This window comes from Pangasianodon hypophthalmus, chromosome 2, assembly GCF_027358585.1.
Source record: "Pangasianodon hypophthalmus isolate fPanHyp1 chromosome 2, fPanHyp1.pri, whole genome shotgun sequence".
In the NCBI taxonomy this organism is placed as follows: domain Eukaryota; kingdom Metazoa; phylum Chordata; class Actinopteri; order Siluriformes; family Pangasiidae; genus Pangasianodon; species Pangasianodon hypophthalmus.
In genome coordinates, this window is record NC_069711.1 from 21,880,398 (window position 1) to 21,906,875 (window position 26,478).

At 37.7% G+C, this 26,478-nt stretch overlaps 2 protein-coding genes across 28 annotated transcripts in view; one reads left to right on the forward strand and one right to left on the reverse strand.

Annotated features, from left to right (window-relative positions):
* Positions 1–888: 888 nt before the first annotated feature.
* Positions 889–11,551, reverse strand: atg4c (autophagy related 4C, cysteine peptidase). Of its 2 annotated transcripts, none has more exons than XM_026927983.3 (11): positions 11,436–11,551; positions 10,973–11,096; positions 10,074–10,157; positions 9,731–9,964; positions 7,751–8,075; positions 7,357–7,427; positions 6,955–7,109; positions 4,965–5,043; positions 4,255–4,331; positions 3,535–3,654; positions 889–2,157 (listed from the first exon to the last, which is right to left on the reverse strand). In XM_026927983.3, the coding sequence occupies exons 2-11, from the start codon at positions 11,046–11,048 to the stop codon at positions 1,996–1,998; spliced, it is 1,383 nt and encodes a 460-aa protein (XP_026783784.3). In that variant the 5' UTR covers positions 11,049–11,096; positions 11,436–11,551; the 3' UTR covers positions 889–1,995. The 2 variants fall into 2 exon arrangements, with proteins under 2 accessions (XP_026783784.3, XP_053088056.1); XM_053232081.1 differs by lacking the exon at positions 889–2,157 and adding an exon at positions 2,165–3,119.
* A 1,791-nt stretch (positions 11,552–13,342) lies between these two features.
* The window catches only part of dock7 (dedicator of cytokinesis 7), a 63,520-nt gene continuing 50,384 nt past the window's right edge, over positions 13,343–26,478 (forward strand). For 13 of the 26 annotated variants that reach the window (XM_053230676.1, XM_053230679.1, XM_053230681.1 and 10 more), the window contains exons 1-3: positions 13,344–13,852; positions 23,634–23,736; positions 24,986–25,161. In XM_053230676.1, coding sequence (XP_053086651.1) covers positions 13,815–13,852; positions 23,634–23,736; positions 24,986–25,161 — 317 coding nt within the window. In that variant the 5' untranslated portion in view covers positions 13,344–13,814. Of the gene's footprint in view, positions 13,853–23,633; positions 23,737–24,985; positions 25,162–26,478 lie in introns of all 26 variants that reach the window. The other 13 variants (XM_053230683.1, XM_053230714.1, XM_053230720.1 and 10 more) reach the window with 3 other exon arrangements.

Sequence of the window (26,478 nt, forward strand, 5' to 3'; positions counted from 1 at the left end):
ATGTAGTTTGCTAATGAATTAATCAGAAGTAAAATATCATGTAAAAAAAATACAGTATTTACTATTAGCAAGAATCTGACTTGCTGACTAGCCATTTACTTTAGCTACTGGAATCGATGCTAGTCTAACCTGGTGTTAGCAAAGAAAACAGGCTAACTTAGGTAAAAAATAGCCAGTTAGTGTTGGCAAATTAGCAAAACTTGCATCAACATGCTTTTTCAAATTAGATGGACTTCATGCCTTCTAGGGAGGCAACGAAGACACCTCATTTTATACAGGTCTTTGCTAAATTCAGCATATTGAAACATTTTATTGAGGTAGGGCCAGGAGCACTCATCAAGTTCAACACTGCTGTCCAGTGGCATGTCCATAATCAACATTAATCCTACATTGTGTAGCATGAGGTCACCACAGATGAAAAATTGATGATTCTTGATAGTTTTTTCTATATTGATGAACCTGATTGGATGCTAAACTGAGCCCATTCAGTTCATATTGTAGCAAACAGTCATTAGCTGAATGAGAGAGTTATAGATGTATAGAGATTTTTTTTTTTTTTTGGAAATATCATTAAGAGTACGTAAGTAAGTATTCAATTTCAATAACACTGAAGTAAAGTATAAATAGACCAAAATACCACTCAATTATAGTAACGAAGTTCAATTACTCAAGTGTTTTCCACCCCTGAAAATGAGAACACATGAAAACCACTCCAAGAGCCATTTTTAAGGAACTGTGGGAAAATGGCTGTGATTAACTGGATTCCCGTCCAGGGTATCTTCCTGCCTCCTGCACAGAGTTCCTGGAATAGGCTCTGGTGACCCTGACATGGATAAAGTAGTTGCTTAAAATGAATGAATGAACGAATGAATGACAAAATATACATAATATAGTCAGTCTTTTCAGCTTTATTGTAAATTACTGTAAATTACTATTAATGACCATTGTGCAAATTGATTTTGGGAAAACAAGCATGTGTTTCATGTTCTTCAGCCTTCATTCAACAAATCTCTTTACACAACCTGGTTACATGAACAACAAAAAAAGAGTTACAGCTTTGTGTAGTATGAAACACTTTGGCTTACACCATTCTCCTTTACCAAAATACAACAACAAGATAGACAACTTAACAATTTTACTTCTTATGCAGAACACCTTTTTGAAATGGACATGACAACTTTATACTGCAGATTAATTCAAATGGCTTTAAGCAACAACAACAAAAAAATCACTTTCTCAATATTATTTAGTCTTTCTTCAATGGTACGGATCAGGAGTAGGCTTACTTCTGAACACCATCACGATTTTTAGCAGCACTGTTATCCAGTCATAAATGCTGAGACCATTTAAATCAGGAAAAAAAAAAGCCAGAAACACCTTGTGTGTGTGTGTGTGAGTAAGAATGCTACATTTTCAATATCTCAGTGTGTACAAGACATTTCAGAAGCACTCAGAGGCTGCAGGCTTTTGAATTAGCCTTCTAAACTTCATGCTTCCAGGAGGCACTAGCATGTTTTTGAAGGCCATGTAGAGTTTATAAGCTCAGTTTTCTGTCCAGTTTTAGCACAGTGTTGCATCTCTCAGCTTAACCTGGAGTGTGGGTCTTCTCTTCTAGATAAAAAGTATCGAGTTAATTGTTTAATAACTATGAGACAAAGTATGAAGTAACATACCATAGACTGTACCATTTTTGAATAAGAAATTCAATGTATTACAGTGAGTGCTGGATGAATGGCAACATATATACATAACACCCTAAAAAAATCCTCTGACCAGAAATGTGTGAGAGATATATTGAGTTTGTTTACAGTGTTAAGTTGAGGTGCTGGATATAGAGAGTTGTTGATGGATGGTTTTGCTTTCTGCTCTTCAAATAGACAAACCCCGGAAGCAGGACTGCTTCTCTGTACACGCTTGGTATGATGGAACCATTAAAACCAGCATAATGCAGAAAGATCACACATATAACAACACTCAGGAAATCCAAGCCCTCATTTACAGCAGCACAAAGTCCCCTGCGGTGGCCCCGGGATTGCGTGTGTCTTTGATGAAGGGCCACTCTCTTTTCTCCACAGGAATAGACAGTTCGTAATCTTTCCCGTGTCCTCTCATAAAGGTAAATGCCGGGTACTTCTCTTTCGATGACGGCTGCAGCACCTAGCTCGTGTAATCACAGAAGCAGATTTATAATGAGTAAAAAGTCCTCAAGATACTCCAGATTTAAACATTTTTTCTTTTTAAATGTAGACAATGGCAAATTTGAGACAGGTGTGTCAGAGGAGAACACTAAAATGTGCAAAAGCGAGGTTAAAATGTGCAAAAGTGAAGTTCTCTGTACTGTTGTAGACCTAAGGCATGTCTTACACAGCTAAATGCTGCCACCTGCTGACTGACTCCACACACATACTGCAGTAATTTCTACTTGAATAATCTCAGGTACATACAGCAGATCTTTTTAAACTGATTTAACTAAATTTAAAATTTCTCCATGTAATATATCCTGTAACAAGACAACAATCCAAAGCTGAACATTTTCTTAAAGCTCAAAAACAATGATCCTCATAGACTCAAACCCTAATTTAAAGAAAGCAGAATTATTACAAATATTATAATATTACTTTTTGATTTTTACTGCTGAGAGGATCCAAAGGAGTTTGGAGGCTGTTATAAAAGCAAACAATTGGCTTACAAGTTATGTAAGGAATAAAACCTGACGGGGCATGTTGTTATAGGAAAACAATCATCGACGCAGTGCTGTGAGGCTGAAGTTGATTATTTTCCTAGAAAATGCTTTATTCTCCTTATAACACAATAATTTGCCAACAATAACAATTTTATCTATTAAAGGACACATCATGAGTTTTATCCATTTATAGTTAACAGCTATAAACAGTCGTTTCCTCACCAACCTCTCTTTCTTTTGCTCGAAGTTATTAAGACAAAAAAATGTAGCTTGTTATTATTACTGAGAAACTGCAAGGCCCTCGCTCCTGAAGACTTTCCTATGTTGGAAAATGTCAAGGTCCAATTGCACCTTTGAATGTTACAACGTCACCATATGAACAATTAGATTTTTTTTTTTTAAATCCTTTTATTTGGAGTGTCCATCATACAAGTCCCTGTGTAAGTCAGAAATGAAAAGAAAATTAATCACCTTCTGGCCAATCAGAAATCAACAGCACTGTAGTATAAAGAATATTTGGCGCATTCAAACGTTTTATCGATATATTTTTATTAAAACCTTTACATAAAGTAGTTGAGATACTTGTGATAATGCAATGTAAATGTGCAACCCAACACACTAAATGTTTTGTTGCTATAAATGACTTTGTCTTCATTAGTTTTATCATAAGGGGATGTAAACCTATGCATCTGACTGCAGTCTTTCACAGAAAGTCTCAGATAAGAATAATTTTTCTATAATTATCAAATATCAGATGTGGCTGAGTCCATTTTACTTTAACACACTGTCTGGGCTGCTTTTAAACCCGAGTATAATACACTTTTTACACTTTGCCAGACAGTTTCACTCACCTTTGACAACTCAGTGCTAATTTTTTCATAATCTTGAACACTTTTGGAGTAGAACCCAATAGTGCAGCTTGGGTCCATTTTAATGAAAGGCATCTTCTTTGGTGATGGACAATGATATGACTGGAAGAAAAAAAAAAAAAAACAAGGTAATGAAATGTACTTAAGAATTACATTATAATACTGTCTAAATGTGATCTTGTGCTATAGGAGAATAACATCCACTACACTACAGGTCTTCCTGTAAGTATCTGCTACAATGTTCGCAAAATAAAATCCTCACACGTCCATGCGAACCAGACAGAACAAATAAAAGCCTCAACTTGGCCAAGTGAAATGTGTTTTCAAAAATGTTTTTTTCTAACTTTCTAGTTTGAACAGCTGTGACAGACAGGCCAAAGGAATGGCTCGGTATTTCAGGCTGTCATGCTGCATTTTTACCGTATACAAAAATGTAAAAACACTTTATCGTGCCTGCAAAAAGAGTCTAACACACTAGCAGGGTATGTAAGAGCTGATATATCTAACAGAACATATTTTAAATTCTGCTTGCCTTTTGCACGAGACATGTCCTAGATGTCAGATAGAGGTGTAAATCGACTCTCATGTGTTCGGTAATTGAGTGCAGAGGGCTTCTTTAAAATTCATACCCTTAAGTACTAACAGAAACTATTAAATTCACATCACTAGGCAGCGGTCAGCTTTTTTGCAATTCCACATTACCTGCAGAGGAAAATTGCTTGTGCTGACATCCACAAAAGACTGACAGTAATGAGGGTCCATGTAAATCATGCTGTCATCTGCAAGGACAAAACAAAAGACAAGTTATTCAAAAAAAAACACCACGGTTATAATAATGCATATCCTTCCTCAATTTCTATGCAGAGCAGCTCAAAGTCATGCACAGATTGTCTTAGGCTCCTAACAAATGAACCCCAGCATGGATTTTTTTTCTTCCCGCTTAGTCCTTCACAAACTGGAATGGATTAAACTCTTTTTTTTTTTTATTCCAATCTAGTTGCACAAGCGCATCCGTTACACAGTGAAGAGGATTGTCATTTAATTTTTTTTGGTGCAGGAAAATTACTTTCACAAACATCCAATTATATTGCATCATTTGCATATGATAGATGCACGTGGCAGGTCGGACCTGGCAGGGAGAACGCATCGCTTGTCACCAGGCGGGTTGTAAATTGCTAAAATGTAAATGGGTAAATATTGACTGCTAGCATGTACAACTGAAGGTTCCTACTCGCAGATCAGGGTGATGAAGAATGGCTACTTTGGGTGGCACAGATGTTCATACATGATGGATGGAGCACCATCCATCATAAAATAAGCTCTGCTTCAGCTATGAGGTTCATTTCTCTGCAGAATGCTTTAACTTCTATATTGCAAATTATGCAAAAATGAGCTCAGATTAAGAGACTCACCTTGAAATCCAACGAAGTAGTAGGCCTGTTTGGGTTTCCCTCCAATGATCCCGATACAATATTCCAAGCTCAGGATGGCCTGGGGAAAGAAATTATTTTAATCACTTTAAACATTATTATCTCAAGGACAGGCTTTATTAAAAAATAGATATTTGTATTTGCATTAAAAAAAGCAGTAGAAACTGGAGCATTTACACCATCCACTCACCCACACTCCCAGATACAGAGCTTCAAATGAACTCTGACAGTGGAGTGTAAGGCTTTGAGCATATTTATTTCCTGTACAATCACTGGGTTACAGTTATCAAGCTGGATATGAAACTAATTTATTTGTAAGTTGTTTGCAGGAGCATTTACACAAGAAAGCATTTATTCAGATAAAATACAGTTAATTCAGGAAAGAGTTCGTATCCAGTGAGAGGTCCTGAGTTTGTGTCAATTTATGTATTAGGAAACTCACTAATGTGAGCCTCTATTGATCGGCATCAAACCGTATAATTGGAGATGAATTGGCAATTTTATATACAGATTATGCTGTCAAGTTTAAATCATTCATTTATTTTAACTGCAAACACAAATTTAATCCGAATTTTGTTAAAACTCAGTTTTTTTCATATTAATTACTTGAAAAAAAAAGACCCAAAACAAATCCATGAATTAAAACAAATAAGACAAGCCATTCAATTAGGGTGATAGCTGACTTAACACAGACACGGAGTTCTGTCACCGTTCAGTTGTCATTTTGTTGTTTTCAGCTCTCTCTCAGCTTTATTTTTTATGGAGTTTTGTAACTAAATGTAAATCAGCTGTGCTGTGAACATACTTGGTCATTTACAGGTGATTGGCATTCAACAAATGCACAGGAATACAAACATTTGTAAATCTGGCACGAATGTTTAGTTTGTTTGGCCTGTGAAAACAATTATACACTACTTTACCAAATGAACGATAAATGAGGCCCACTGGCCAAATGGAAATGTGGTTTTGGTGCTTGGATATGAGATAACAAGACAATCTCTACCTGCAGTTATAGACCGGGGAAAATTCTGGACTGGCCAAGTCTGTTAATTCATCTATTACAGCATGCATTTCATATACAGAAGATAAGCCTAAAAGCTAAAAAGCTGCAGAGTATGGAACCACGGAAGACATTCAGCAGCTGCTGAATTTTCTTTTAGATAGCTTCTGTAGTAAATATAATGTTATATTAATCATAGTGAAATATGTGAGTGTGTGGTACGGTGGCACAGCAGGTTGTGTTGCCGCCTCACAGCTCTGGAGTCTAGGGTTTGATCCTGAGCTTGGGTTACTGCCTGTGTGGAGTTTCACATGTTCTCCCTGTGTTCGTGTGGGATTCCTGTGGGTTCTCTGATTTCCTCCCACCTCCACATACAGTAGGTGGACTGCCAATGCTAAATTGCCCCTGTGAATGTGTGTGTGTGTGCATGGTGCCCTGTGATGGACTGGTGTCCCATCCAGGGTGTATTCCAGCCTCACTCCCAGTGTTCCAGGGACAGTCTCTTGATCTACCAAGATCCTGACCAGGATAAAGCAGTTACTGAATTTGAATTCAAAAAGTGTGTTAGGATTTCTAAATAAAATACTTTTGAACTAAGCTCATAGTGTGCACTTTAACATTTATGGTTACTATGTGAATTTGATTTCAGGTATTTGAGCATTATAAACAAAATTTATTATTATTATTGAATCCCTGCAAATACGAGCTGTTGTGTCAAAGCACAGCTTCCAATGTTGAAAAATGTTTAATTCTTCTGAAAAGCGCAGAGTGACGTCAAGCACAGTTTTCTCTCCCTTTTTTTTTTTTTTACCTCAGATCACAAGTTCTTGTTTACTTCAGATGTGTCATTAGAGTAAACAGGGATTCCTGACCTAAAAAATCATTACCATTTATGAAAATGTCATGAATTATATATAAACTCTGTTACATCAATGTCAAGTGTGACTTCTCCAAGATGTTAACCAGTCTCACCTTGACAAAGTTGAAGTATTCAGGGTTAATCTTCTCTCCCCCCAGTCTGACAGGGATGAGAATGATGACGGCTCTGTTGTCAGTGACCGCTCCTTCAGGGGCCCTGTGTGTGTCCACCCGCGCTGAGTGACTCTCAATAACATCAGCGCTGTACACTGCAGTTAATCAGTAACATAGAGATTTCGCCAAGATCACTGGATGGCTGCTTTTAGCACAGCTAACAGCAGTGTCTGTGTGTTTTATTCTTTACTTATCAGTAAGATATATACTTATCAGTAAGATATATTTTGAGGAATAGGAATATACAGCATTGTCTGTGTGTTTTATTCTTTACTTATCAGTAAGATATATTTTGAGGAAATGATTCTATTAAGGCACATATACTTGACTTAAATGGCATACCTGTGCAGTCTTGTGCCACATAAACAGTCACGCCTCGCAGTTTTGGATCTGTAGCCTCTTCCACAGCTTTCCTTAAAAAATAAATAAATAAATAAATAAATAAATAAATAAGTAAGTAAGTAAGTAAGTAAGTAAGTAAGTAAGTAAGTAAGTAAGTCAATCAATCAATCAATCAATCCCAGATGGGAATTTACTAATTATGAGTTCTCTCAATATTTTTAAACAGAATTACAGTGAACCCAGTGGAAGATTTTTTTTTTTTTTTAATAAAAGCATCTGTGGCTCCACATGTCAAACAAAATCCACATTTTGAGCCAAGACACTACAGGATATTTACTGCATACACTACAATTACTGATACTTGATACTACACTACAAGAGCAGTCATACCAACCTGAGAATGTGTGCCACTATTCCAGGGCCATACCAATCTCCTGCTCTTTTCCCTGAGGTCATACCCAGATGGACCAGCCTGTGGACCCCGAGCTGGGCAGAGAGAGTGTCTCCAAACCAGGACACAATAGTGCGGTGGTACACCTCTTTCAGGTGGGCGTCGGCCTCTTCTGCCCCACACTGGGGTTGGCATACAGGCTCTGGGACTCTCGGCCTGTCTCCCTGGAATGAAGCTTCTAATGAGGCGACCAGCTTTCGTGCTGCGCTGCTCGTCCATGTCTCAGTGTCCAGAGGCTCCAAGGTCAGTGCATCAGGCCAGGTCCAGTCTGAGTGCACCAAAAAAAAAAAAAAAAAGTTAACTCGCCAAAAACATATTGATTAACTATTAAGATTTATTTATGATTCTTATTTTTCTAAATATTTTGGGTGGTGAGTTAACTTCAGAAATTATTTCTAGCTAATTAAAATAACCAAAAATGTCCATACCGCGCAATAAGGAGCGATAGAAAAGTCTTTCATAAGTCCTCATATAAAGTTCCTATAAATCACACAGCCATATTTAAATCCGACTTTTAATGAGAAGGGCTACTACTTAAAGAATAGTCCAATTATATGATTCACTGTGGCCAGTATTTCACTTTTACTGCATTTTATCCTTACAAACAGGGTGGGCTCCTAAGTGGTGGGGCTAAGACTGGCGAGGGTCATAAAGGATCTGATTCTGAAACATTAACATAATGACATCATGTAATTGATTAATAAATACGATTTATGTCCCTTCAGATACTTCACATGACATATTTCAAATTAGTCATTACCACCAACTTCTTCTTAAATGTTGTTTTCTGAATGGAGGCCATAAAATAGAATCAGATCAGATGTTCAGCTTATTAATTATAGCTATGGTCAGTCATAGGGGACTCCGCTTATCATTTGGCTATATTGGGAACACTGGGCAAAGATGGGACGCTAATGATGCGGCCTCACAGTTCCAGGGTCCCCAGTTTGATCCTGAACTCATGCTACTGTTTCACAGTTACAGTTTCTCATGTTCTCCGTGGGTCTGCATGGGTTTCTTCCAGGTTCTCCAGTTTCCTCCACCTCCCAAAAAACATGGCGGTAGGTGGACTGCCACTTCTAAACTACCCCAAGGTGTGAATGAGTGTGTGAATGAGTGTGCAGAGTGTCCTGAGATGGACTGGCATCCCATTCAGGTTGTATCCCAGCCTGGCACCCAGTGTTCCCGGGACAGGCTCCGGATCAACCGCAATGCTAACCATCTTACTGAAAGTGAACGCAAGAATGAATGTCAGGTGACTTAGGGGTCAAAGTGAATGCTGAACAACAGCCCTACTACTGTATAAAACAGACCACTGCTTAGGAATCTTATGTAGCACTCATATCTTTGTTTAAATCTGGCCTGTCTCAGTGAACATCACACAAATTATTAACCAACTAGTTTCCATGTGGTTCTAATAATTCTATAAGTAACTGTGTGTTATCTTGGGGTCTGTAGAATGGAAAAGTTTTTTTCCCAGCTCTTGGGGTCTAAGCCCTCATGACATCACATGACATGACACTGTAAATCAATGATTAGTAGTTAATATTTAAGTTTAACAATGTCTTGGTGTATTTTAAAATCTTCATGTATTACTTACAGTTTTAACAGTGAAGTAATTAAATGTTTGGTTACTTCAATCTACAAAATATTGTTTTGAGTACTTCAGTCATCTTACCTTTAGAAGAAGAAATACCATTATGACTTGTAGTAAATATTTAAAGCACAGAGGAAAAAATAATCCCTGAGAAAATCTTAAAGCAAGTACTGTTCATCTGGTCAAACTGTTCATCTCTTTCACGTCAATCAGCTTGACTGTAAAGCTTGTTCTGATATTAAATGTGCCACATAGACAGGTCCAAATTTTAGAAATCACCAATCAACAAGAGACAGTGAGACACATGATCAAGACCTGGAACTGACCTCTACCCAAAAAATGCAGTGAAAGTGCCTGGGACAGCATCATCTGCCCGGCTCTGAGAGTGCAGCCCCAACCACAGTCTGTGGTGATGGTTGATTCCGGCAGCGTGGCGAAATCATCCCGATAAGTGAGCCAGATCCGGGAAGCAAAATCCCTCCGAAATCCGTCCACATTGCCCATGACAGCATTATTGTCAAATAAGTCTGTGCTGCAGCTTTCTGTAGGACTGTCGTCATCTGTGAAAAAGTAACAGGAACTCAGAATAAAAAAATGTACTAATCATCTTAAATAACTGTCCAGTAAGTTGGTGTGTGTGTGTGTGTGTGTGTGTGTCATTTCTGTTACCATCTTCCTTGAAGTGATAACATTTCCCCAGCAGGAAGACTGCAGAATTGCGACTAAAGGAAGTCTTTGTTTTCAGCATCCAACCTATAATCAAAAAAATCATATTCAATATATATATGAAATGATGTAAGGAATAAAACACTTTGGGATGTGCTGTTATAGGAAAATAACCAACGATGGTTTGGTGCAAGTGTTTTATTCCTCTTATACCACAGCAACGTGCAAACAATTGCTATTTTTATTTATTAAAGAGTATCATCCTTTTTATCCATTTCTAGTTACATTTAACATTGTGGAATGTCCACGAAACACGTTAACTCATTTCATTAGTCTTTCTGGAAGTTACTAAGACAACAAAATGTCATGTTACTGAGAAACTGGAAAATGCAAAGCCCTCTGTGCTGAACATTAAAGGAACAGCTTTACCTCTGACACTGGAGACTCCTTCTAAAAAATGTCTCTGCACAGTAAGCATATCAACAAATAAACATCTTATTTATTTATTTATTAATTTATTTAAAATCTCTTTATGTGGAGCATCAGCCAAACAAGTCCCTGCGTACGCTGTTACTAGAAACGATAACGTATTTGAACAAGCGCATTAATATAAGCCTGTACTTGTCTTGTATCTGGAACTGCTGTCAGAGCTGCTGTTATAGAAAATGAAAGAAAAAGCACCTTCTGATTAATCTGAATGTCATCATAATGTATATATGACATTATATTATTTGATTAAAGCGATTTAAGCTCTGGTCAGAACATACAGGTGAGTTCATTTGGTAAAAGCCAGTGATTGGATAAAAAGGCCATAATTCACACTTCAGTTCATAGGGAGTACTTGAGTAAGGAGTAGGGTTTGATTTGGGACACAGCCACTACCTAGGGGTAGGGTTACTTACTGTATTTGACATTGTTCCATGCTGACATGAACTTAGACTTTATTTTCTCCACCTCGTCGTTCCCTTTAATCTCCATTTCATCAGGCACAGATCGGAACCCATCACCGCACACACGGCCAAATGCCTGTACGATAGATAGAAAGAAAGAAAGAAAGAAAGTCAGGTGCCTACAATTGTACATAAAGTCGTCTTTAAACTTGACTAATGCACGCAGACCAAATATGAAATTAAAATGTATCCATATCCACGGAAAAAGCCAAAATTTAGCCATTGTTAACAAAATTATGTTTAAAAACTATTTGTCTCATTTAGGTTTTGCTTGCTAGCTAGGTAACTGTTTAGCCCGTAAGCTAGCTGTTAAAACACTTCCGAAAATCACTCCAGCAGCAACTAAATGTTAAGAATATATAGACATCTTTACTAATAATGTATGCCCTATTTACTGTATCATAACTAACTGTACCTGTTCACATGCTTTGAGATATTTATCTATTCACATCGCCTGCATATCACTTTTGTTTACATTTTGAGGAAATGACCTCGGCGTCCTGTGAAATCTCGCGAGACTTTGAGTTTGACGCGCTTCATGTTGGTGCCACTGGGTGGCGCGTTTGAGCCAAATTTCTTTCTAAGGAATTTTCTTTTGTAATATGAGTGTATGAATTCATTGCATTTTAGCCGTACTGCTATATGCATTGGAAAATTCTGTCTGTTAACTATTAGGTAAAATGTTTCGAATAATAATATGGTCTATCCTGGGGTTTATACCAGGTATCCAGCACACATGAGGTCAACCTCGCCTACACTCATCATCTATCAAAACACCACCTTAGGACAATCACACAGTTAGACTGGACCACCTGTTCCCACACACACACAAATAGATTACATACATACTGCATGGCAATCTGACTATGGCACCATGTCAGACTACTGATATTGTACTGTATAATTTGCACTACATTACCCTGCTGCACACAATATTCTGCATACTATTGTTATAACTGTAACATATATTTATGTCACTCACTCACTTTTAGTAACAACTTTATCCACTTTAGTCTATCCCAGGAACACTGGGTGTGAGGTGGGAATACACCCTGAGTGAGACAACATTGCCATGGCAGGGCACCAACACACACACACACACACACACACACACACACACACAGTCATTCACACCTTGGGCCAATTTATCTGAGCAAATCTACCTTCTGGCATGTTTTTGGGATGTGGGAGGTTGGAGAACAAGGAGAACTGGGAGGAAACCCGTGCAGACATGGAGGAAACATACACAGAAATACACACACAACACACAGACAGAGCTTAGGATTGAACCCGGTACGGCTAAAATGAGCTGTGAGGTGGCATTTCTAATTCTTTGAATAGTTCTCTTATTTCTTATTCAATATTATGTATTATATATTAACAGCTTGATGGGGAACTGCACACTGAATCTTGGTGTACTTGTAAAATAACAATAAAGGTATTCATTTTTGTATACTGGTTCAAGGTTCAAGGCTCTTAATTTGTCACATACATGTGTTAGGAATGAGCAGAGGTGCTGGGGGAATAGTAGGACCAAGTACTTGGGGGCCTAAGAGTGGGTTATCAAGAGACGGGTAATGTGGTGCAACCTTGGGATGGATATACTTTGTTGCAAAATTTTTATATTTTTAGATAAGACTCAATGATTGCAGGACATATGTTCTCGGCAAGTTCGTAACTTAATCCAAACACTCACAGGACAAGTTTGCAAACTTTACACCAAAGTAGATGCATTTGAACACAGTATTTATTATTTTGATTAAGTTGTGCTGATATTTAAATTTTTAATACCAACAATACTATTACTACTAATCAGTCATTTATCTTCAGTACCCCTCTCTGAACTGGGGTCGCAGTGGATCCAGAGCCTATCCTGGTAACACTGGGTGCAAAGCGGGAAGATTTACTCTGGATGGGACACCAGTCAGTCACAGTGCATCATTCACACTTAGGCGCAATTTAGCATAGCCAAGTCACCTACATGCATGTTTTTGTTCAGTGGAAGGAATCAGGCATCATCACAACATACCAGTTATTTAAAAAATGCAACAGCTGTAATACTAATAATTAAAGTAAATTATAATGTATAATCTTAATAATGATAAATAATTCAAAAATTCTTAAAAATTTAAAATTCAATTACAATTGAATGTGATTTATTTCTACCTCACCCACTATGAACCATGAAGTGGAAAGTATGGGAAATAAAAAGAAAGTGAGGTGGTTTATTCTCGGATGCACTTCACACCTCATACAGCTCTATTAGTTTCCGGTTCCATTGTTGCTGTATGGACACAGGATATGAGTCAGTCAGTGCACGCGCATCTGCCACTGCTCTGTTCCCTTTTATAAAAGAAATGCAGAAAAAAACATTGTACCTAATCCTGACATTCTGCTTTCTTTTTGTTTGGTTCTAGTTATAATGATGTTTTTTATTAGACTGAGTTTATTATGTTCTGTAGAGTTTCAATCCCGTGCCTCTTACCGTACTGAACATTAGTGCACTATGGAGCTGTACTATTTTGACTTAGTACGCTTTTGGACACAGCTTAATAATTAGTATTTAATGCTTAATACGCTTTTGGACATAGGTTTAGACTGTTGTGAAAATGTTTACACGTCTATTGTAGATAGTAGGGAGGTAGCTTGCGGATTGGAGCCGTATTTGAGGTTTGGCGCTGCATATGCGCTTCTTTTCGAGACTGTACGGTAGATTTTTATCCCGTTCTGCCGTTGTATCCTCTCCCACTGGAGCGCGTCGGGAATCGGAACACAGCAGTTAGCGGCCACGGCAATGGCTGAGCGCCGCGCCTTCGCTCAGAAAATAAGCAGGTAAGACTCTTTATACGGGGTTTTTGAAACGCGCAATCCTTTTGCTTCTTTGTTTAACGTCGTTTATTTGCTCTTTCGCTAGTCCCTGGTGGACGGCTGCCTTCCGCGGAATTAAAACCGGTCCTAAATAAAGGCCTAGAGTCGGTTTATGGGTAGCTAACGTTAGAGCTAGCGCTGTTGTTGTAGCCCGCAGTCAGAGATGCACGAGTGACCCACCCTAACCACACGGACTGATGGCTTTGTGCCTTCCTATAGGTTTTCATCCGCTAGTAATATCAGGTTTACTCTAAAGGAATACTCTACTGATGTAGTTTGAGAAATCAGACCATGCTGTGGTCCTGGATTCAAAGGGAAATCCTGCAAAATGAAGGTTGCCAAAGACACACACACACACACACACACACACACACACACACACACACACACAGCTTCACAGCATTAGGTACTGTATCTACTCCAGGTGTAGTGAGCTACTGCACATCCTGTCTCCTGGATTCAGTTCACTGCTTGGGATCAGTGATCAGTGGGAAATGTAATGATTGGTATATTGCTTTTACTGTTAATTGCAGAAATGGAGTGTGAGTGTATTTGTCAGAGGATTCCTTATTAACAGCTTGCTGTTTTGCTCAGTCTACACAGACTATTTTTTTTTTTTTTTTTTTTTAAATCCAGTTGACACTGCTTTATGAAACAAATTCCCCCCCCCCCTTTTATCTGAGATTAAAACAACACACAATAAGATCATGTAGTTACTTCTCATGGGATCTCCTTTTACTTCACATGATATTGTTTCTGCACAGTTGCGTCTGCGATCACTTTAAAATTGTGCCGTTTGGAGTTTGCAGGTTTGACTTGTGTCCTAACTGCAACTACGCAGTGCTGATTCCTTATTTACACCTCACGTTCCTTGTGCATTGCAGGAATGTATTTCATAAAGCTTTATTTCTTAATTATCTGCCCCAAATTTGGTGTCTGACTTCAGTTACCCAGCTAATGTAGAAATCCTGCTTTCTGAAATACCCACACATCAGGCTGGTCCAGCATCTAGTCTAGTTTCTCCATCGTTCTCCATGTTGTAGCTGGAGGATTACCTGAACTGTAAAGAGGGATAATGTGGGATTTAACAAGGGCTTCGTGTTAGAGCTTCATGATGTGGACAGATATATTGCGTATATACTGCTGCAGAATGAGAGTGCAGAATGAGAGTTTTCAGTTAGGAATGAAGTGTACCAATGAGATACTGGCTTGAAGCATGGTATCGGATTCGGACCGAATTTGTCAAGTTTTTGATCTTATCCACTGATGTATTTTATACTATGAACTGCTTCAGTTGTTGAAAATTGTTTTAAAGCTCAAGGACATGGCATGTCCGATGTTTCTCATAATTTGGCAATGGAAGCTTGCAGAAATTCGCCTCTGTGAATTACCGTGCCAGTAGGATACTGCTATAAGGTCAGTACCAGATTTCAGACAATGTCTACAGTATTGATGTCAGTATTGCAGGATTTGTGTGTCTCCTGAATGATCCAGCAATGATCCCTTGAAGTCCATGGTTAGAGTCTTGCTTTTTGATGGATATTATTTTTATATGTTGGTCCACGTTGATGCAGGGATTTTGGGGCGGAGCTCATACTCACAGGTATAGATTAGGGCTGCACGATATTGAAGAAAAATGCGCTATGCGATAACCTGTTAAATAATGTGATGTGCGGTACGATAATGCTGTAAGTGTGTAATATATATATATATATATATATATATATATATATATATATATATATATATATATATATATATATGTAATGTTAATGTGTGTGTACATGTTTTTTTGAGGAAAAAGAAAGCATTCTCTGCTATCTGCTTCACCCCTGAAACTTTGACTTTTCATAACTTTTTGAAGTATTAAAATCATTCAGTTATTGCAAGCCCTTGCAATATGCATAATCGTGATATTTGCATTTGCGATATTTTGATAATTGTGATATATTGTGCAGCCCTAGTATAGATAGATAGATGGATCACTTTATTAATCCAAGAGGGAAATTCAAAGATTAGAGGAGCAATCCCAAAAGTAGAGTGTAAAATCAAGAGTATCCAGAGTAATACAAATGAAGATAAACATATTTAATAAGAAAATGATAAAATATAGTATTGGATATAGAGTGTAGTGTAGTGCTGCAGTGTCTCTTTCTGTGCCTATTGTCCTGTTTTGGTAGTCATTGTACTATCTTGTTCCATTTGCACACGTTTACATGTGTGCTTTATATAGAAATGTGTAGTCTCCTGTAGTTCTGACCATGGTCCTGGAGGAACGTTCTTTCGTTTCACCATGTACTAACTAGCTGTATATGGCTGAAATGACAATAAAGCCACTCGACTTGACTTGACTATTGTCTTTCTGTGGTACCAACACTCAAGTGGTGAAGGACAGTGCTTTTTGGATGTGTGGCATGTCATCGTAATGGGTTGCCTAGTGCTTAAATGAACAGGTGAATTTTTTTTCCCTTCCTTAATAGTCAAGGCATATTTGGTGTTTGAAGTTTGCCTGTTTAAATTCTCAACTAGAGCTACGGTAGTAATGTAGCTAACAGATAAGGGACTGATATATCACGGTTAAATAAACACACACTGGCCTCAGAGGACATGGTTTAATCCAAAATCAGTTAAATAAGTATAGAAAATCAAATTGAACCTGTTGTCATTTCATCAAGGTCTAGCTGATATCTCAGTACGCTATCGCTTTAACATTCTGTAGCACACATGCTATATGTAAGGAATAAAACACAACAGTACGTTTTCTTCCTCTTATACAGCAGCAGTTCGGCAGCAATTAATTTTTTTTAATGCATTAAAACTTACTGTTCCAAAGCACTGGCACTGGAGACTCCTTACTTAAATGTTTCACCACATCAAAGATTATATGTTTTTATTTGTTAAATAAATAAATATTGTAACAAATTATTTTAACTTATTGAATTAATAAGTTTATTATTATGCTTAGATTATGTGGCGTCTCAGCCGTACATGTCCCTGTGAATGAGTGGTTACTATAGAAACGATAATGTATTAGAGTAAACGCATTAATATAAACCCGTCATAGAAAAGTAATGAACACCTTTTGGCCAATCAGATTTGAGAATTTAACTGCACTGTGTTATAAATGATTGTAAACAATGACAGTAGCTCAGTGTGGATATTTTTATGTAGTGTGTCTTTATAGTAAGAGTTGCTTGTGTTAATGGGGCAGCTGTTCTACTGCTTTCATGGCAGCCCAACTCAGTGATGTCTGTAATCTTTTAGGGTAAAATATGGACTTTTAAAAGAGGAAACACATGGCCTCATGGTATGTAGTTTTCCAGGATGATATGGCTGAGCCTATAGCCTGATTCGTTGTAGAGATTGTCCTGTGATCATTCCTAAAAACCCTCTTTGTCAGAGGATCAGATGTTTCAAACTGCACACATCTGTTTGTGTTTTTGTGCTTTATTCAGGTATTGTGTTTGTCGCAGTATTTATTTTAAATTGTTTGAGGTCATGTATTATTATTATATATATTCTTATATTATTCTTTTAAAATGAACTTATTGCCCGTAATAATGTAAGTGATAATTTTTGGATGCTCCACAGCATTAAATGCAGCTATGAACTCATCCTATGACAGGTTGTTCATTAATAAAGAGTGAAAAACTTTCCTGTGTCTTTTTTTCCAATCTTGAAAGGTCCAGTTTCTGTGAGCCTGTGCACACTGTAGCTTCAGATTCCTGTTCTTGGCTGACAGGATTGCAATTCTATGTGATTGTCTCCAGTTGTAGCCCGTATGCCTCAAGGTTGTGCATTCTGACTTGCTTTTCTGCTCACCATGGTTGTAAAGAGTGATTATTTCAGTTACTATAACCTTTCTGCTTCTGCCAGCTTGAACCAGTCTGGCCAATCTCCTCTGACCTCTCTCGACTAGGCGTTTCTGCCCACTTATTTTTCACACCATTCTTGGTAAACTAAAGAGACTGTTCACCACACCATGTCCCATGACCACACCAAACATACAGGTTAGGCTCATGACATATTCTACATTTTAATGCTTACGGTTATTTATTCGTCACTGAGCATTTGTTATTATTATAAAAGCTATCATTTGTACGCCTGGTAAAGATTTTAGTCAGACATGTTGCAGTGCACTCGACTGAAATCTGGTTGTTATACAAATCAGCTCATAACACTTGACCAACAATGTCCTGGGTGTTTCATGTTTGCTGTGGTTTTATGCAAACAGTGATAGCCGCATCAGTTTTTATTTGTGCTGCTTTAAAGCTTCGGCAGTCCCAGATGACGTTTTCATGACGTAATTGGGAAGAGTTTTCTTTGAGATCAGTGTATTTACAGTTTTATAACATCTGGCTTGAATTAATCTCAGACCTCCTGAAGTGGTTTCAGAAATGGGATTGAAAGGTGCAATAGGCAATATTTTTCATTTTTTTACTAATACAAATAACGTGGAATATTATGTAGAAATGATTAAAAAAAAGTATAAACCATTGTCTCAGAATAATTGTATTACATAGCTGGAAAAAAAACCAAAAAACCAGTTTGGAAACCTGCCTTCGGTTCGGAATGTTTGTTTGTATTGGGGTTGGCCTCTTGTCAGTCATTTTATAAACACGCCCCAAACACTTACCTTAACCTCCTCTTAAATCATTATGCGGAGAAGTTGCATGCTTACAGAGTTGTAACTTGGCTTTCAAGAAGTTGACTGTCCGAGTGTGCTTGAAAGTGATGTCATGACAGTCCTTGTGGGTAACTCTAGATAACATTAGTTTTGGGGGCGGAGCTTTGTCTACATGGGTGGAAATGGTAAAACAAACAAACAAACAAACAAACAAAAAAAATGTCAAAGCTTATTCAGCTGCACCTATTTAACTGTTAGAGACCTATTTTTCACAAATGTTACCTGATTCACTTATAAATCAGATTCTTTACTAAGAGTTTGACAGACATTTCTTGGACAGTACAGGAAGTTATTCGTTAATTTCTGTTGTCTAGATGACCAGTCTTGACATCTGGCATAAGTTATCCAACTATTATACTCCTACATTTGATAATTAAGTTCTCAGGCTTTTGTTTTGTTCAGAAGATCCTCTTGTGTTTTCCATGGTCTCTGATAAGAAGATTAAATCAGTTTGGGTTGATGTTGCAAAATCACTGTATGTTGTTGTGGTTTTTTTTTTTTTTTTTTTTTTTTTTTCCCTTCAGTTTTTTTTTTCCCTTAGGCTGTAAAGTGGGCTTGATTTCCATGTGACCAAATTTCCTTGACAAGCAGAGACATTACTATATAATCAGCCCTCCCATTTTGGAGTGTTTTTTTTTTTTTCCCTTGACTCTTCCATTTGGGAGATTTTTTTTTTTTTTTTTTTTTTTTTTTTTTTTTTTTATTGCTATAGGCATGGAAGATCAAAATAGTATGCTGACAGAAAATGCTAAACCACCATCTTTTTTGCACTAGGAGGGAATTTTTAAACAGCTTATTTGCTACATATCTGTGCCAAGTAGAGCATGGATATGGATATTCCTGTTAAGGTAGCCTAGACACTATTTGTTCCAGTCAAAGCTCACAGAATAAAAATGAAAGTAAAACCCTTCTGCTAGTGTTCCATTTTAGAGAAAACAAAAAAAGGTAAAGCTGTTTCACAGCTTTGGAAAACAAGATCTTATCCTTATGTTTTGTTTCTGCTTGAAGTGTCATTGCAATCATGTGCACAGTTTGTACTGGAACTGTCTCGGCAATCAGGCCGTGAAACGTGAAACTGAAAGTTTTAACCCAGTGTCTTAGTAAACACCAGACTCTTGAGCTAATTTTCTTAGGTTTGTCAAGGAATGTCTAGACTAAATAAAGGCCTGACCAAAATCAACAAGGCCACTGGCCATGTGGTGTTGGCTCTGTAACCTCCACTGTTTGGGGGGAAAAGGTCCTCTGCCATATAGCATCTGTTACTTGGCCTTTGAAATACTGACATTGCAGTGGGTCTTAATATGCAGTGAGCACTGTATCTAATGGCTAAATGGCTCTTTCCGTCCAGTCTCAGGTACTCAGGATGGCTAAGAGCAACAGTCGAATCACTGCATCAGACTGTTTCTATTAGTGTCTAATAATTTCAGGCATCTTCAGTCATGTGGGTTTTTGCTCATATTCTACAGTGTTACTAGCATAATCACAAATACAGTGTTTGAATGCGTAACATATTCATAAAGTCATAAACGCCCAAAGACAATGAGCAGAGAGAGGACGTGCTGGCATGCAGCCACAAAAAATACAAGTGGAGACCATAACAGGTTTTATACTAGGGCTGCAAAAAAGCGAATTATTGATGTGAATTAACCAACAAATCCTCGGTTTACTGTGGCTTATAAATGAGAATGGCTGTAGCAAATATCTTTTAGCATTTTTGTTGAATTGTAGCATCTAGTTACGCTACTGACTTTCTCGTCAAGGGTGAATCTATTGATCATATACGCTGCCTGGCCAAAAAAAAGGTTGCTGTTTGGGTTTAAATAAGCAAATACTTAAGAGCCTATGATTGGATCATTACTGCAGTGATTATGTTTCAGCTGGCAACAATTCTTTTAACCTTAACTGATGCAGTGTGTAGCTTCTCATTTCTTAAACACCCATCGCAGATTACGTATCCCGTGGTCGTGGAAAAGATGTTACTGAACGGGATAATTGTTGGCCTGCATCAAGCAAAGAAAACAACTAAGGAGATTGCTGAGATCACTGGAACTGGGTTATGAAATGTCCAGTGCATTATTAAAGCCTGGAAGGATATTGGTGAACCGTCACCTTTACAGCAGAAATGTAGTCGGAAAAAAATCTTGAATGATCGTGATCGGAGATCTTTAAAACGCTTGGTGATGTCACATCGTAAAAAAATCGCCAGGAGAACTCACGACTATGTTTAATAGTGAAAGTAAGCGCATTTCCACACGCACAATGTGATGAGAACTTACAGGATTTGGACTAAACAGCTGTGTGGCCACAAGAAAGCCATTTGTTAGTGAGGCTAATCAGGGAAAAATGACTTCAATTTGCTAGGGAGCATAAAGACTGGACTGTGGAGCAATGGAAAAAGGTCATGTGGTCTGATAAAATCAGATTTACCCTATTCCAAAGCAATGGGCGTGTCAGGGTAAGAAGGGAAATGCATGAAGTGATGCACCCATCATGCATAGTGCCTACTGTACAAGCCTCTGGAGGCAGTGTTATGATCTGGGGTTGCATCAGCTGGTCAGGTCGAGGCTCAGCCTCATTGTGTGGCGATAAAATGAAGTCAGCTGAGCACCTGAATGTACTGAATGACCAGGTTATCCCGTCAATGGACTTTTTCTTCCCTGACGGCACAGGCATATTCCAGGATGAAAATGCTAAGATTCATCAGGCTTAACTTGTGAAAGAGTCGTTCAGGGAGCATGAGGAATCATTTTCACACATGAATTGGCCACCACAGAGTCCTGACCTTAAGCCCATTGAAAGTCTTTGGGATGTGCTGGAGAAGACTTTACGGAGTGGTCCGACTCTCCTGTCCTCAATGCAAGATCTCAGCCAAACATTAATGCAACTCTGGATGGAAATAAATGTTGTGAAGTTGCATAAGGTTGTTGAAACAATGCCAGGACGAATGCGTGCCATAATCAAAGCTAAATTCAGTGCAACAAAATATTAGATTGTGTGACTTTTTTTTTTTGGCCAGGCAGTGTATTTATTATATTTTTTTCCCCCAGTACTGATATTAAAACCTTGTGTATCACTCAATATTGTTATCCATCCAAATTTCTTTTCTTTAAAAACTACTAAGCATGCTAAACACGACTGAACAAAGCTGCATCTTGTACACAAAAAAATCAATCCAAATATAGTAAATATAATACAGTGTAAATATAATAAAAATCAATCTAACAAAAATACAGTCAAGTCTCTTTATATGTAAAACATTTCCTGTTTAAAAAAAGAAAAAAAAAAACCCTCCCAAATCCAATTCCAATCTTTGGAAGCTTTGTCACAGGATTGCATTAATCCCGGGTATTGGATTGGTACCATCTGTAATGTTTTTTATTTGACGCATACCTGCTGATTTCTAAAGTCTAAGTGACAAATCATAAATTAAGCTTATTAAGCAATATATTTAATTTCTGGTTTCCTGCAATAGACTGGCATCGCGTCCAGGGTGTATTCTCACCTCATGCCGACTGTCCCAGGGATAGGCTCCGGATCCACCATGACCCTGAGCAGGATAAAGCTGTTAATGAAATGAATGCATGTTTAATGTCCATAATTAATTGTATGTGTCTCGTACTGATCACATCACAAAAGCGGTATAAAATTAACAGAAAAAACACAAGTAGCATGTTACCTAAAATAATTTTTACAACAAATAATTTTCAGCCAAAATGTTATAATTGTTTCATGGCACTCATAAAACTAAACTTGCAGCTTCTTCCCCAGACTCTGCTTTACTCTTCTTTGGGCCTGTGTTGCTTTAGTAGACGCTTAGATGGCTGCTATAAATTTGACTTTTGTTCTACTGATGCAGGTGTTTTTCTGTAAGGATCTAAGAAGTGTCTGGGTTTGTGCCTGGAGGGCTGTGAGGCGTATAGAGGGTGTGTGTGGGGGAACTGTGCAGTTTTCTTGAATAGATTAAAGATGGGGTGAATAGAATAATAGCCACAGGGTCTCTAGATGCAATGTTTTTTCACAATAGGAAAGAACCGATGGCCTTAACTTGCATTTATTTGATAGTTTAGCCGTAGGGACTATGTCTTTTTGCATGTACACTATATGTCCAAAATTTTGTGGACACCTGACCATCACATCCATATGTGCTTGTTGAACATCCCATTTCAGATTTAGTCCCCCTTTGCTGTTATAATAACCTCCACTCTTCAGAGAAGCCATTTCATTAGATTTTGGAGCATGGCTATGGGGATTTGTGCTCATTCATCCACAAGAGCATTAGCGATGTCGGGCGAAGAGGCCTGGCGCACTGTAGGCTTTCCGAATCCTTCCCAAAGGTTCAGTGGGATTGAGGTCAGGGCTCTGCACAGGCCACTTGAGTTCTTGGCAAACCATGTCTTCATGTGCACAAGGGCATTGTCATGCTGGAACATGTTTGGGCCTCTTAGTTCCAGTGAAGGGAAATTGTAACGCTACAGCCTACAAAGACATTTATACAATTGTGTGCTTGCAGCTTTGTTTCAGCAGTTTGTGGAAGAACCACATATGGATGTGATGATCAGGTGTGCACTAACTTTTGACTGTTAAACCTATATAAAGCCCCAATTAGCCATATAACTAGCCCAGGCTTGTAAAGGCCTCTTTCTGTATCATATTGTTATGTTGGTTAAGAATAATCCCTGATCTCTTTACAAGCTTTCGCAAGTTCTCTGTGAGGCACAAATGAAACCTAATTTAAAAAATCTTCCTGTTGTCTGTGATATCTAGAATGTAGGCCATTTTGTCAGCGCACTGAGTGTAAACCTTTTGTGTTTCTGGGCCTGATCACAGTCACCGAGCCTTTCCTATTGTATGATATTGTAGGTTACGGCAGGTAGATTTTCAGAAGTGTGTGTTTCATGGTTTCTGATGAAGCCCTGAGGATGTTCACAGCACATTTAGGCATGTTCTTCACTCAAAGTGCTTTGTCATGGAGTAGTTATCGATTCAATGTCTCATTGTTGTTTTTTTTTTTTTTTGAAGCATGACACTCAAACTTGACTCTGTCTCTCTATTATTCAGGACTGTAGCCGCGGAGGTGAGGAAGCAGATCGCTGGTCAGTATGGAGGTTCCCCTCAACTCCTCAAAAATCTCCACATGGGGGGGAATTCAGCGAGCAACTCTGTGAGTGAAGCACAACAACTATTTATAACTTCATCTGGTTCTAGGAACAGTGGTCCTTTTTCTCATCTCTCCTGTATATATTCAGTTTTGAGCTTTTGGTAATTATCCATCACGTCTATTCTTGATGTTTTGTGGTACGTTACAATTTTAATATTAACCTTTTAGAATACTGACCCTTACTCATTAATGTGTAGAATTGAGTTCCTGTAATAAACTAATGTGTTTGATTAAAAAAAGTGGTGTTTTGAGCACAACTGAAGCAAGCTCACACCCACTAGTCAATATATTACATGTCATTTTTATGTGCCACCACAATTTACCCTCATATGTCACATTTACTTGAAACACGCCCTTATTTATCCAGGTGTTGTGATAAAAGGATAAAAGGATAGCCAATAAAAGCGCCAATAAAAGGATAGCATCCCTCAAGTCGGGTGCATTTGTTCATTTGGCTGACATTTTAAACCGAAGCGACTTACAGTTGAGACAGGATACAGCTGCGCAGTTGAAAGTTAAGGGTCTTTCTCAAGCACTCAACCATGGCAGCTTGGCAGTGCTGGGATTTGAACTGAAGACATTCTGATCTTTAGCTCAAAGGCTTAACCACTAAACCACAAGGTTTACGCTACATTCATCCAAGATCCCAGGAAAGAAGGAAATAGAAATGGGGGGAAAGGAGTTAGTTAGGGGTGTTTTTGAAAGCTGTAAAAATAACGTACAAGAGAAAACTTGAAATAAAACATCAATTATTAGTACAGTTCAAAGGTCAAAATCAGGCAGAATATTGTTTCAACTTCACATGCATGTAGTTATGTGAACACTATATTTATAGCTAGATGTTTATTAATTTTAGTACTTGAATAAGTCAGATTTATATATTTATAAAATATATGTAAGCTAAATTTTTCCCCTGAACTTCCAACTTGTACGTCTCCAATTGCTGGATAAAGAGTCACTTACTGCAGTGCCAAGCTGAGCAAACAAAACCTCCCACATGGTTTAATAAAGAAGTGTTGAAAGAATATAACAGAAGATGATTAAAATGAACAAATCCTTATTTTAAAGAAATGAAAATAATAAATATAAAAATATAAAAAAATATACAAACTTTTTAAAGTTACTTACAACATAGACTTAGGATTATTATATAGACTTATATAATATAAGACTGTTTTAATGTCTTTGTTCCTTTTTTTTTTTTTTTTTTTTTTTTTTCCCTCTCTCCTCCCCTCTTCCTTTCTATCTCTAGGTGCCATTGACCGAGGCGGTGGAGCCAGTGGACTTTGAGGAGTATTTGATCACTCATCCACCCATCATTGAGTCGGGACCTCTGAGAGACCTCATCGAGTTTCCTCCAGATGATATTGAAGTAATTTACACACCCAGAGAGTGCCGGACGCTGGGCCAGGCAGTGCCAGAGGAAGGGTGCGTGTGTGATGTGTGTTCATGTCCAGTGTACTGCATTTGTGATATGCAGATTTGTCTCTGCTTGACACAGAGATGAAGATAATTAAAGCCAAGTGAAGTACAGTGCCTTGCATAGGTTTTCACCCCTCTTAAACTTTTCCATGGCATGCGTTTATACAAAAATATCCAGTTATGTTGAATTCAATAAAAACAAAAATGGAATTAGCAAAATTATTTACAAATAAAAATTTACAACTATTACTATTAACACTACCACTACTAAAACTACTACTGCCACTACCAATACTACTATTACTACTACTAACAGTACTACTACCATTACCATAACTAATACTACTACTGCCACTACCAATACTACTATTACTACTACTAACAGTACTACTACCATTACCATAACTAATACTATTACTGCCACTACCAATACTACTATTACTACTACTAACAGTACTACTACCATTACCATAACTAATACTATTACTGCCACTACCAATACTACTATTACTACTACTGCTAACAATACTAATAACACTACCAGTACTACTACTGCTACCACCTAGACTGCTACCACTACTAATCCTATTACTGCCACTACCAGTACTACTACCACTACCTCTACTACTACTGTTATTACTACTACTACCACCAATACAACTACCACTACTGTTATTACTACAACTACTACCTGTCAGTAATACTACTAACTTCTTGTACTACTACTACTACTGCTACTACTAATGCTATTATGAATGCTACTAGTACCAATGCTCTACTAGTACTACTACTACTACCATCAATGCTATTAATACTACCACCACTACCAACACTACATGTAATGCTACTAGTAATAATACTCTACTACTGCTACTTCTGCTGCTACTTATTCTACTAATGTTGCTATTCCTACTATTCTACTACTACTTCTACAGCTAATGCTACAACTAATGCTACTAGCAGTAATACTCTACTACTGTAAAGCATCTATTACTTACACTAATAATGTTGCTAGTACTATTACTGCTACTACAACTACTACTATACTGATACTAATAATACTAACACTACTGATACTAATGCTTCTAATACTACAGTCATTATGAACATTATTTCTAGAGTACAATTTCATGTGCATGGTAGCTTGAACCGCTGTATACTCACAAAGAGAGTATACACAAAGAGTAAAATAAAAGATGCAGTAGAATTAAAAATTATTCTTAAATATAGAATTAATATTGTACAGTACAAGAAAATGGAAGTGGTTTTAATTAAATGTGACATTAAAAAAAAATAATTTTACCACATAATCTTGTCTAACAG